The sequence below is a fragment of the Musca domestica genome, unplaced genomic scaffold (genome assembly GCF_030504385.1).
Source record: "Musca domestica strain aabys unplaced genomic scaffold, Musca_domestica.polishedcontigs.V.1.1 20, whole genome shotgun sequence".
NCBI classification, from domain to species: domain Eukaryota; kingdom Metazoa; phylum Arthropoda; class Insecta; order Diptera; family Muscidae; genus Musca; species Musca domestica.
The window spans coordinates 13,935,906-13,948,439 of NW_026712250.1; the positions used below are offsets into that span (position 1 = coordinate 13,935,906).

The window sequence follows — 12,534 nt, forward strand, 5'->3', positions numbered from 1 at the left end:
GTTTCGAAATAATTGCTGAACAGAGTCTGTTCATTTAGGACCGTATCATCATGAAGATCATCATCATTATCATTGGTTGTGTCAATTTGAATCTCTTCGATATGGAAGGTTTCCGATGACATTTTGAAGGATCAAATCAAAAGTTAGTTAATCTACAAAAGAGGAAAAATTGGATGGAATGGATCATTCATGTTTTGTTTTCGAATCTGTTTCAAAAGGAAGTATGGGTCTATCACGTTTTCTTTTGCCTGTTACAAATCAATGCCCAAAGACATAATACCCTACGCCACAAGGTGATCAGGGTATTATGTCTTTGGGCATTGGTTTGTAACAGACCAGGAAAACGAGGTAGATCCATAGTTCCTTTTGATGATCTGCATAGAATCACATTCTGAGTAGACTTTTTTATTCATTATTTATTTGTATAAATGTCATAGTACAAATAAATAAATTAATTAATCAATTAATTAATAAATGTCTCTTTGTCCGTCCATCTGTCTGTCCATGTATTTTTTCTAAACAAAGTAAAGGTCGCATTTATTGCCCGATCCAGGTGAATTTTTGCACAAGTAATTTGTTTGAGCCAAGAACGAACCCCAAAGAAATTGGAGATAATCGGACAAATTTTAGACATAGCTCCCATATATATTTTCGTCCGATTTGCCTTTTATTGTGCACCAAACGTGTAATATTATTCCAAATATGATGGAATTTGGCACTTACTACCAAATTGAGCCTAGAAACAATTATGACAAATTTGATCGAAATTGCTTCAGCTATAGCTATAGCTCCCATATATATTCTTCATCCGATTTGTTGTTTAAGTCCCCCAAATTCTTAATATGCACCCCACAACAATGATGTTTGGTATCAGATATCAGATACAGCCCAGAAATACCCCTGCCAAATTATATCAAGATCGGTTCAGATTTGGAAATAGCTTCCATATATATATCTTCAACCGATTTCGGGATAATTGTGCACCAAATGGCCAATATTAGTCCAAATGACCTGAATTTTGGCAAATCCAGCCGAATTGAGCCTAGAAACAATTATGACAAATTTGATCGAAATCGCTTCAGCTAAAGCTATAGCTCCCATATATATTGTTCATCCGATTTGATATTTTTGTCCTCCGCAGTCGTAAAAGGCAATCTGTAACAAAGATATTTGGGGAAATTAATCAAATACAGCACAGAAATACCTTACCCAAATTTTATTGAGATTGCTCCAGATTTGGATATAGCTCCCATATATATATCTTCGTCCGATTTGGCTTTTATTGTGCACCAAACGTGTAATATTAGATCAAATGGGATGGAATTTGTCAGTATGTCAAATTTGGTGAAAATTTGGACTCAGATATAGCTATAGCTCCCATATATATTGTGCATCCAATTTGTTATATGAAGCTCTACTAAATATGTAAAGGGATGTAAGGTATTATAAAGTCGGCTCCGTCCGACATTTAATCTTCCCTTCCTGTTTTCGCTTTGTATTTACTCCAGGGAATAAGGAAAGTACAAAAGTCGGGTAAACCCGACAGTTGACAGAAAAAAATTACACATTCTGGCAGTTCTGGAACAATTGTAACAACAACCACATGCAAATTTGTTTTTGCGCGTAATATAAGTGTCAGAGTTATGTGCCCAAAAATGTAAATAAAATAATTAATTTTCAATAAATTATTTTAATTTCAAAAATATACATTTTTGGAATTTGGATTATTAAATTGAAAATGCAAAAGTATAGTCCTTAAAATATTTAATGTTAATGATTTCACACATTCCCCTGAATGTATAGTTGTTAGCTGTTGGTCCTAATCTCTCAACACTTCAAGCAATCTCTAGATAATCGTGGAAAATGCAACATCCCTTCCAAGTTGAAACCATGGCAGAAGAATACAGGTAGATGCATCATTTAAATGTTTTTTCAAATATAAGTAGATTTTTATATGTTTTTTTTTATACTACGTCAGTTGGAGGCTATTATAATTCGCGTTTTTCAACAATTTTTACAAATTTAAATAATTTTTCATTCAACATTTTCAATTCCTAAATTTGTTTGACAGTTTATTGTTCCAGCAGCTGTTTCGACGCATCTACCTATATTCTCAAAAAAATTTAAATGTTTTTGTTTTCAAATATAAGTAGATTTTTACACGTTTTATTATACGACGTCATTCGTAGGTTAGAATAATTCGCATTTTTCAACAATTTTTACAAATTTAAATAAATTTTCATTCAACATTTTCAATTCCAAAATTGGTTTGACCTGTTTTCTTCTACCATGGTAGCAACCAAAAATACTATTGTGATTGAAAAAAACTCAAACTAAACATTTTTGTTTACGTTTTCATACTTTTAATTCATAATTTCCAGCTGACAACACTTGCAAAGAGTGTGATACCCAATGAGAGAACTTCACATGTTATGAGAGAGAAAAATACCCAAACAAAATTCTTCCAATTTGTATTGGTCACTCACGAACAAATTTGTGATTGTGTGTATTTTCGTTGTACATCAGTAGAGAATATAAGTAAGAAAATCAATTCCCAAACTTGTCAACAAAATATTTGCAATTTCTAAATTACTTACTCTCTTATTGCGTATTACAAAATTGTTGCTGATTTGTTGCCTCTCTTGCAAAAAACAAGGCATTTACATTTGGTTTTATCCGTTCACAACGTTTGCGTACGTTCGCTCCTTTTCCAATTTGCACTGACTGAAGCAATTCGAAATGAAATGTCTGGCAGATATGCTCCCACACATACATTGACATATTTACTGTGCCGGTGTTTGTGAGAAATTCCGTTAAAGAAAAAGCTCTCATTGCAGAGAAAATACTCTTCTGAAATGATTCGATAAACAAAACAACAGAACCTAAATCGTGTTGCCTTTTCGCGGTTTTTTGACGATACATTGCCTCTGTTTTACTAATTCACAATAACAAACACATGAAGTCACATTTCATTTCATTTCTCTATTGTAAATGATTGACAGTTGTGATTGATATTTGCATAAAATTGCCCGCCAAAATGAGACTACAAATCAATTTTAAAAATAAATATTATTTTGCGACAGATGTTGTGGGATTTAAAATTGTCAAATCAATATAACTAATAAAATTAGAGGTATATTCTTTATAAAAAAACGTACTTAAATAGCGGAAACCCGGGTTAACTTTTTTGCGTTTTTTAACGAAACATTTACTCATGACATGCATTACGTCCCTGTTTTAGTAATTCACAATAACAAACATATGAAGTCACATTTAAACTCTATTGTAAATGATTGCCAGTTGTGATTGATGTTTACATAAAATTACCCGCCAAAATGGGACAATTTAAATATTTTTTTGCAATAAATGTTCGGAGGTTTTAGAGTTTATTTAAATATGGTTTAATAAATCATCACTTTTATCGCCAGTGGCAAAGACGCTTCAGGCTTTACTCCTCCCCAGCATAAGAGAGTGTTTCCCAATCAACACGGATTCCGGAAATTGCATGGCACAACAACAGCTTTACACCCCATTTCCAAACATATCGGCAGAGGACTCAACCAGAATTGGCCGTGTGATAGGACAGTTATGGTGGCACTTAATTTATCAAAAGCTTTTGATACAGTCAGTCATGCCGCACTGTTCGAGGACATTAAACGCACCGCCATCCGGCCAAGTTTGAAAGGTTGTATAGTAAACTACATGTGTGGACGCCAGTCGTACGTGGAATTCAGAAACACAGTCGGGCATTTGTAGTGAAATAGGGAGTTCCCCAAGGTGGGTGATAGCACCGGAGCTGTTTAACCTCTACCTTTCTGACATTCCACGCCCTCAAGATGGCATAGAGATAATACCGTACGTAATAAGGAAACCTTGTTGATATCTTACAACGCGATAGGCCGGTCTGCGGTAAAGTATAAAGAATAAGTTTAGTTCTGTTCGAGTTGGTCACCTTTGGCACGTATTATGGCCTTCAAACGGCCAATGAAACCGTTACACGCTGCCCGAATGTCGCACTGCGGTATTTTGGTCCATTCCCGGCGAAGCGCTTGCTTGAGGTGATCGACATTTAGGTATTTTTTAGTGCCAAACTTACTTTACAAAATACTCCAGACAAAACAGTCCAACGGATTCGTATCCGGAGATTTTGGTGGCCATTGTGCGCTGGAAATGAAGCGAGGAACCTCATTTTGTAACTACTCTTGGGTGGCGCATGCTGAATTCGATGGTCTTGAGTCCTGTTGGAATGTCCAAGGTCTGCGGCCAAAATGTTTGCGTGCCCAAGACTTTAATACACCCTCCAGAATATTTTCGCGATAATATTCGACATTTATTCTGATGCCACGGTTGATTATTATGAGCGGAGAGCGACCATCGGCTGTTATGGTGGCCCAAACCATCACCATGGCCGGCGCTTGAGTTCTGGTGGCCACCACCAATCCACATTTTCAGCTGACCTCTTTGACAAGTAAACACGGTCATTTAGTTTGTTCATATAACTCCTGGACACCGAATTTTTTCTCATCGGAGAAAACTGAATTCGGCAGTTCACCCCTCTTCGGCCAAGCGTAGCAACTCTTTAGGTCTTTTGAGTCTATTTTCTATCTGTTATTGTCGCGGTGTAAGTTCTTGCACTTTTTTGGAATTTCAATAGCTTTACCCCGAGCTCATTTTTCAATATTTGCCAAATGGAATATTGCGATATGTTTAGCTCATTTTTCGGCCACTGCGACCCGGATTTCGATCAAGACTTTACTTTCTTTACTTTTCGAATCATTTCTGCTGATGATGTTGTTTCTGATTTCTTGCGTCCACTTCCTTGACTTTGTCGGGTTAGGCTACCGGTATCATGGTATCGAGCGATGGACGAGACGACACAAAAGATTTATTCACATTTAAATGCTGGAGTGCTCTCCAGCTCTCCAGAAATCATACTATCACACTTAAACCTCATCACGGATAGTTTTTTGTCTGAAAATTCTCAGTAAAATGCTTTTACGTTCGCCTGTAACTGTATCATGGATTTTTTTCTGGGATTACAGAACCCCTTTTACTATTTCCGGGATTTTTTGTTGACCAAATTCAAGTGTTAATTGAAATGTTTTGGCATTCACTTCCGTATCATCATACAAAAACAAAATGCTTCCCGGATACCTTTATTCATTTGTCTGTATGTGTCTAACTCCTGCGGAACGAAGTATACCTGAATATTACGTTAAAATAAATTATTCGTATTTTATTTGTCTGTAAAATGTGAACTTAAGATATCCTTTTATCAACTAACTTAACAATAACCTTCCTAAATATCCAAATTTTAGTTTAATTATTAATGGCTACTTGGAAAAGACCTTACATACCTTACCTTCCTAAATATCCAAATTTTAGTTTAATTATTAATGGCTACTTGGAAAAGACCTTACATACAGATATTTACAAAAATAACTTGTGATTGGCTTTGCTAATCACTTTCAATTTCTATATAAATTTCATCTTCTGTTTCGGCATAATTTCCATGGTAAATATTTTCAAAATCGCTTGAAAATAATTGATATTCTGTTGTACTTTTTGTTGCTGACAATTTCGCGGAGTGTTTGGTCTTTGAATTGCATTTTTCTTTAGAGCTTTTATCAAGTCTCTTTTCTTCGTCGTCGTCATCTTCACTATTGTCTATTTCGATACAATCATCACTTTTTTCCAATTTGATATCCAATTCTATGCAATCATTGGAATTCTCATCAACGTTGTGGGACGAGTTTCCATCACTGCGTCGCAATACATTTTCATCCTGGCGGCAATTTTCTTCAGCACCATCTGTGAGTTTTCCTTCATTTTCCTCATCATTATTCGTTTCCACATCCATGTAATCATTGCAATTTTCTTTATTATTTTTTTCTTCATCATTGTTGAACTTAGGAAAATCGGAATCATTTTGCAAGTCTATGTCACTTTCGGAAGATGTTTCCTCTTCACTATTGGAAATTTCCCCCACATTAAGTTCAAAGTCTGAATTATTTTGCAAGTCTCCAATACTTTCGCAACTTTCTTCATCACCACTGGAGATTTCTTCAGAGGAAATTGTTATGTCAGAATTGGTATTTAATTTTTTGTCAACAATATTGGAAATTTTCTTCGATGTTTGTAAGTTATCTCGGCTGTTTTCCTTGTAGCCAATTTTTTCATAATTCGAATTCGTTCCAAAATTATCTATTATTTCATTATCTGTTACCCTTTCAATCTCTTCTTTAATCCGAACTTCTGCAGTATCTTCAAGTTCTTGTATGACAAAATACTCTTCAGAATTTCCCTGAGACGCAATGGTAGTTGTAACAGCTGTGCCACTGGCCGAGGAGCACTTCGGCCTTTCAGGATTCAAACTGGTAATGCTATTTTTGGCATTCCCCGCTTCCACACACTGATGATAACCCAGATTTGCTTCACTGTATGTCAACAAAGTCTGGCAATGACGACAGCAAACAACAGAAAATTCTTCATTTCTACCAATAAATTCAAAATTTGAATCCAAATGTATGGGTTCATCCTTAATGTGTATTATTTTATTAACACTACCCGATTCATTGTTGATTGCATTTAAAACGCTGTCCTGAGGCTCATTATTTTCAGATACTCCCTCTAATTGTATCATAGGGGAATTGCATGAAGTGTCTGGAATTTGTTCATCAACATTTAGGCTGTTATCGTTTTCAATTTCCTCCACAACCTTGCTTATGTCTGCACTTGATGCTTCTTCATTTTCCATTGGTTCTAATTGTATTTCTATCTTTTCCACATTTTCTTCTTGTCTCTTATCATCATCGCTTTTATTGCTTGCTTTCCTTTCATACCAAAGTTTATAGGTACAGGAACTGTCTTCTTGAGTCCCTGGGATCTTTTCGAAGACGACTTCATTATCTTCTGTTCGATGTGGAGATTCTATATTTTTGCTATTAACTGATTCTGCATCGTATCCTATGGTGTTTTTTGATTTTATGTTTTCCCGTTGCCCATAGCATCTGGGAGCTGTTGTTTTATCCTCTTGAAACTCTTTTCTTGTCCCTTTTTCACAGTCTCCTGGCTCGAATTCATTATTCGTTTCTAGTGGTACAGATTTCTCCTTTACTTTCAGCCTTTTATTTTCATAATTTCTAATAGACTCGAGGTCATTCTCATATAAACGTTTAGATCCTTTCCCCTTCAGCTCTTCACTATTATCACATTCGTTTTTTTGTAATTTCGATTCATTTCCTTGTCCCCCTTGTACCACTTCATAGTTCACCAGGCATTCATGTTGGGCTATACTCTCCTTCTCACTGCCCGTACTCACTTCAAGGGCCTGTTGACATTGCCGACAATACAGAAAATTCTTGATGGGTTTCTGCTCATCACAGATAACTGCAAAAACCTTCCACATACGACTCTTGCGATTCTCGACAAATTTCAATTTATATTTGCCACATTTCAAATTGATGGCTATACGTCTGGCCATTTGTTTGGCTTTGTATTTTTCCAGGCATTTGTGTGCGGGACATGTGTTGTTGTTTTTAAATTCACATAATTCCCGACATTTCAGGCAATAGACAAAGTCATCCAATGTCTTGTCGTCTTCGGTTTTGATAATTGCAAACACCTTCCACATAGCATTTCTTTGATTGGTCAACTGTTCGGTGCGATAATTGCCGTTCTTTAAATTTTCTCTAATATTAGCTTCCATTTTGGCACGTATTATCAGTTCATCGCCCGTGGTATCCTGGTTCTGGACACAACAACATGAATGTTGAAACAAATAGAAAATGTCCAGGGGTTCGGTATATTTCTTGACCTTCAGGCATTTATAACAACAGACCATATCTTTTAGTTGGGTATTATCTTCCAGTATGATATGGGCAAAACGTTCATTTATGAACAGTCTCTGGCTTTTTATGGGTTTCAGGGCATATCTAAACAATCGTATACGATTCTCAATTGATTTTTTGTAAGCCACATACTTTATAGAGGATTGCAAGCTGAAACAGAAACATGGGTTAGAATTGGCTATATAAGCTATTGGCTGCTTTTGTGTGACGATTCCGAAGTGCAAGAATCTTAATCTGCAAGAATGTTAATTTTTTACTACGATAACCGAATTTCCCTTTATGATATCATATATATCTGGAACAGAGCATTAATATTAGAAAATCGAAATTTCAAACAAACATATGCTGTTATCCACAACCTGCAAAAATCTACTAGGTTTGCCATTTTGGTCGATTTTATAAAAGGGAAAATCGGTTATCGCAGTAAAAACTTTTATATTCTTGCAGTTCTGGAACAGAACAATGTTTTTTTCTTTTTGAATTACTTTCGAATCGTCATACAATATGCAGTAGGACTTTTGCAATCCACTACTCACTTTCTTCGGAACAATTTGTCTTTTTCCACGCCGCAGTTATGCAGATACAGATGCAGCTCCTCATCATCTTCTTCGGGGTAATGCAAAACCCTTTGACAATGGCGACAATAAATGTAATCACATTCAACATTTATACCATATTCGATTTCAAAAACTGATTGCCGTCTCTTCAGGGTGATATATGCGAAATTTTTCCATATACTTTTCTGCAATGAATCGGAAACTTGCGACAGCTTATAATAGCCAATGTATATGCTTTTTCTCAATGCCGATTCTCTCTTTGCAATAGCTAGCAATGCCTTGGGATCATAACATGGATGTGCTCGCAGATAAACCTCCTTGAGTAATTTCCAACATTTAATACACCACACATAGCCATCGATAGTTTTGGATGAGTCTGTGAAAATACGGGCGAAAAATCTCGCTAAAAGCGTGTGACGGAATTGCGAGCCACGTTTAACTTCGTAGTGTATATTGTATACACCCGAGGATAGTTTAGTTTCTATATCGTTTCGAACACTATCCGGCACGCAAACTATCATGTGCAACGTTAGACGTTGCTTGTAGTTTGAACCCTGGAACTGTACAAGCTTACAGCATTGTCTGCAACTAACCAATCCATTGATGATTTTATTGTTCTCATCAACAATGCAATTGAAGTGGTGAAACACAGTCTGCAGAGTTGTGTCCAATAGTCGCAATTTGTATAAACCTGTTTGAATGTTGTGGGTTACAGTTTTCAGTAGAGCCTCATCTATGGTATCCATGGCAGTTCTCGGTTGAGATTCGTCTATGGTATCCATGGCAATTGGGAAGGGGTTTTTGAATTTGTGAGATCAAGTTCCTAGATATATCTAATAAAGAAAAAAGTTAATATTGATACATTGGAATTGGTGTTCTTTGGCATACTTTATCAGGAGGGAAGATTTATTGCTGATCCCCAGACGCGCTCACCGCTATCATCATCCAAAGCGAATGCAGTTGTCAGGAGGAAATTTTTATTGCTGGTTGCAAAACGCCTTAATCGCTATCATCCAAAACAAATGCAATTGCAAAAACAACAAAGTGCAGCCGTAGAGTGCAGTTCCGGGAACCTAAACAAAAGAGTTTATTTTGAAAACAATACATTTTTTAAAAATGTCTTTATTTACCCATCCACCGAAACAATTTATATAGTTTTAAGCGATTATTCTTTTAAAGACAATAAGCCAGGCACTAATCCTGAGAACAGTTTTTAGTAACAAATTTTAATACATTTGAATACTTTTTAGTCATGTTTGATTTTGTCCACTTTTGCAACACCTCCATCTGTTCTTGTCTCCAATGCAATTGGTACGAAAGCCAATGGAACGTAATGGTTAAATACGTTAATATCAATAAATATATGCAGATATTTATTATTTATTGTGTTATTGTTTTATTTGTTAATATTATTATGTTTAATACTTTTTTTGTTTGGGTCAATGAAAAGTTTGCAAGGCCCCTCTTAAAAATATTACGCCGTTCAAAAAAACAGCTGGTTTCCTTTGGACACAGCACTCACAATGACACTTAAGCATAATTATATAAAGTAGAGTACAGACTATCGATCACATTTATGGTTTTATTTGAGCTATTTTTGAAACGAAATCTTGTCAAATTAGCACAACACGCATGGCATAATTACAGAAGGTAGAACAAATCTACCTCCTAAATACAATTTTTTTTTTATTTTGGTGCTCTTATTATGACAAAACATATCCACATTTTGTTTATGTCAATCGCTTTACGTGCTATTATATTTGAAAACATACTTTTAATAAGCCAAGTTCTTTTTTATTTAAAATATAATATTAGCTTTCATGGTACAATAAAAAGGTAAGATAAAGCTACCAGCTAAGTGTGCCCGACTTCTGCCAATTTGGTGTATGTATTTATTGTTTTGAAAAATGAAAACAAAATATTTTCAAAATCAATCATTGGAAGACACGTACATTGCGGCACGCGCATTAAAGTTATTAACCAGTTTAGCCATCAAATTAAAAGATTGAAAAGTTTGGATTATATTTTTGAGAGAAAATCCTTGCATATCATTCATTTTTGGCGCTATTTAACTCATTTTAAAATAGGGAAAAATATGAAAAAAAAAACTCGTTGCATATAATTTTGAATGAGTCTGGCTGGAAGCGGGCATAGCCTCAAGGCTATACTTCTGCAATTTTACGAAGCTGTTCTACCTCCTTATTGTACCATGATTAGATCTTATCCATGGTAGAAGAATACAGGTGGTCGCATTGACACAGCTGCTGGGGAAATGAACTGTCAAACCGATTTTTGAATTGAAAATGTTGAATAAAAAATTATTGAAATTTGTAAAAATTGTTGAAAATGCCTATTATAACAACCTCCTATTTGCGTCGTATAAGGAAACATAACATTTTAAAATTTTTGACATATCAATTTCCCACGCGTTGATGGTCTATATTCTTCTACCATGCTCTTATCACTACAATAATATGTCTTTTTTACATTACAAAACTAAATATAATTAAGAAATTACCGTTCATAATACACATTTTTTCACACTTCATTTCTTTGCAAGGAATTTAAAAATAATATATTACTACAAATATCGGGATTTTCGATTATAAATACACCTTGTCACATATCCTATCCTGTAGCTTTCCAGGATAGGATATGTGACAAGGTGTATTTATAATCGAAAATCCCGAAACAAAATAATTTCATTTCATTTATTTACCTTACAAAGAAATATAAATAAGCCCACAGGGCCCATAACTTATATTATCTATCTACAATACCCTAACATAATACAAATTGAATGATTAATTCAAACTTAACAAATAACATATTAAACCTAATAATTTATCTTAATAATTCACGAGAAGCTCGAACCCTACACCTCGATTCACCATCACCAACTAAACAATAGTCTAGTAGAGCAGTGAAAAAGTGTAGCAGAAACGAGCTAAAAATAAGAGATAACTATTTTATTACTCACAAAACAGAGTATAAATAGTAACTAACATTATACCCTACAAATAAAATTAAGAAGATAATATAGTGGCTCCCCAGCCCAAACAAAAAGAAAAGCAAAAAGAAAGACCCATAATAAACCGACGCAACCACTACAAAAACATAGCCTACATATTTAGGCGAAAGTATTCAATTACTTTAACCCTAAACAGATAATTGGTATGGGCAAAAGTACGTAAGGCCAAAGGAAGCTGATTCCACAATCTCACCGCCCTAACCACAAATGATCTCTCACCAATGGAGGACGAAAACCTTGGACACAACAATTGAGGATTTCGAGATGATCTACAAAACAAAAAGTTGTCACGAAGAGGACAGTCAAAAATGCACATAACACTGTAATGAAATTGAAGAATACGAAGATCAACGTAGCTGCTAAATGGCAATCCCAGGAGATCATTAACAAAACAAGAAACATGATCACCACGACGCAAGCCATACACATAACGAACAATCGAATTTACCGCCCTACGGATACGTTGCATTTGAGAAGAAGTAGTACCGGAGACTACCTCTAGACAATAATTTACCTGCGATAGCAGCAAGGATACAACCACTCTCTTCCTAACATGACAAGGCAAATAAGCATTAAGACAATACAGCCTCCGCAGCTGAAACCTTATACGACAAAGCAAGGAATCAATGTGTCTCTTAAAGTCCAACTTCCGATCAATTATAACACCAAGACATTTCATTTCATCAACAAATTTCACTAACACAGAACCCACAGTAATATTAAGAGAACCACCATTACCATGATCATTGAACAGCATAGCTTTAGTTTTATTCCAATTAATCATAAGGCCATTTAGCGAAATCCACGACGAAAGAGACAAAACAATAGAATTAACCAACCCTTCCAACCCAGCAATATCAGCCTCTCTGAAGAAAACATGAATATCATCTGCATACAAAAACAGACAACACCTGTCATCAACAACTGAGTGCACAATGTCATTAATGAACATAATAAATAACAACGGTCCCAGTACAGAACCTTGCAGGACTCCACATTGGACACTACAAACTTCAGACGAAACACCCAAATGAACAACAAACTGAGACCTACCTTCCAAATATGAAGCCATTAAACGACACGCAGAAGATGAAAA

General features: G+C 35.3%; 1 protein-coding gene across 1 annotated transcript; it reads right to left on the reverse strand.

Moving 5' to 3' along the window:
• Positions 1 to 5,210: 5,210 nt before the first annotated feature.
• Positions 5,211 to 9,834, reverse strand: LOC101900110 (uncharacterized). The gene is made up of 4 exons (XM_059122499.1): positions 9,538 to 9,834; positions 9,296 to 9,480; positions 8,387 to 9,240; positions 5,211 to 8,000 (listed from the first exon to the last, which is right to left on the reverse strand). The coding sequence occupies exons 3-4, from the start codon at positions 9,187 to 9,189 to the stop codon at positions 5,459 to 5,461; spliced, it is 3,345 nt and encodes a 1,114-aa protein (XP_058978482.1). The 5' UTR covers positions 9,190 to 9,240; positions 9,296 to 9,480; positions 9,538 to 9,834; the 3' UTR covers positions 5,211 to 5,458.
• Between the last annotated feature and the right edge of the window lie 2,700 nt (positions 9,835 to 12,534).

Bases quoted from the DNA above. Each gene is read 5' to 3' on its own strand.
- LOC101900110 (XM_059122499.1), bottom strand. From the start codon at position 9,189: ATGGATACCATAGACGAATCTCAACCGAGAACTGCCATGGATACCATA. The intron at 8,001-8,386 runs GTGAGTAGTGGA...TTTCTGTTTCAG, and splicing joins GACAAATTGTTCCGAAGAAA to CTTGCAATCCTCTATAAAGT.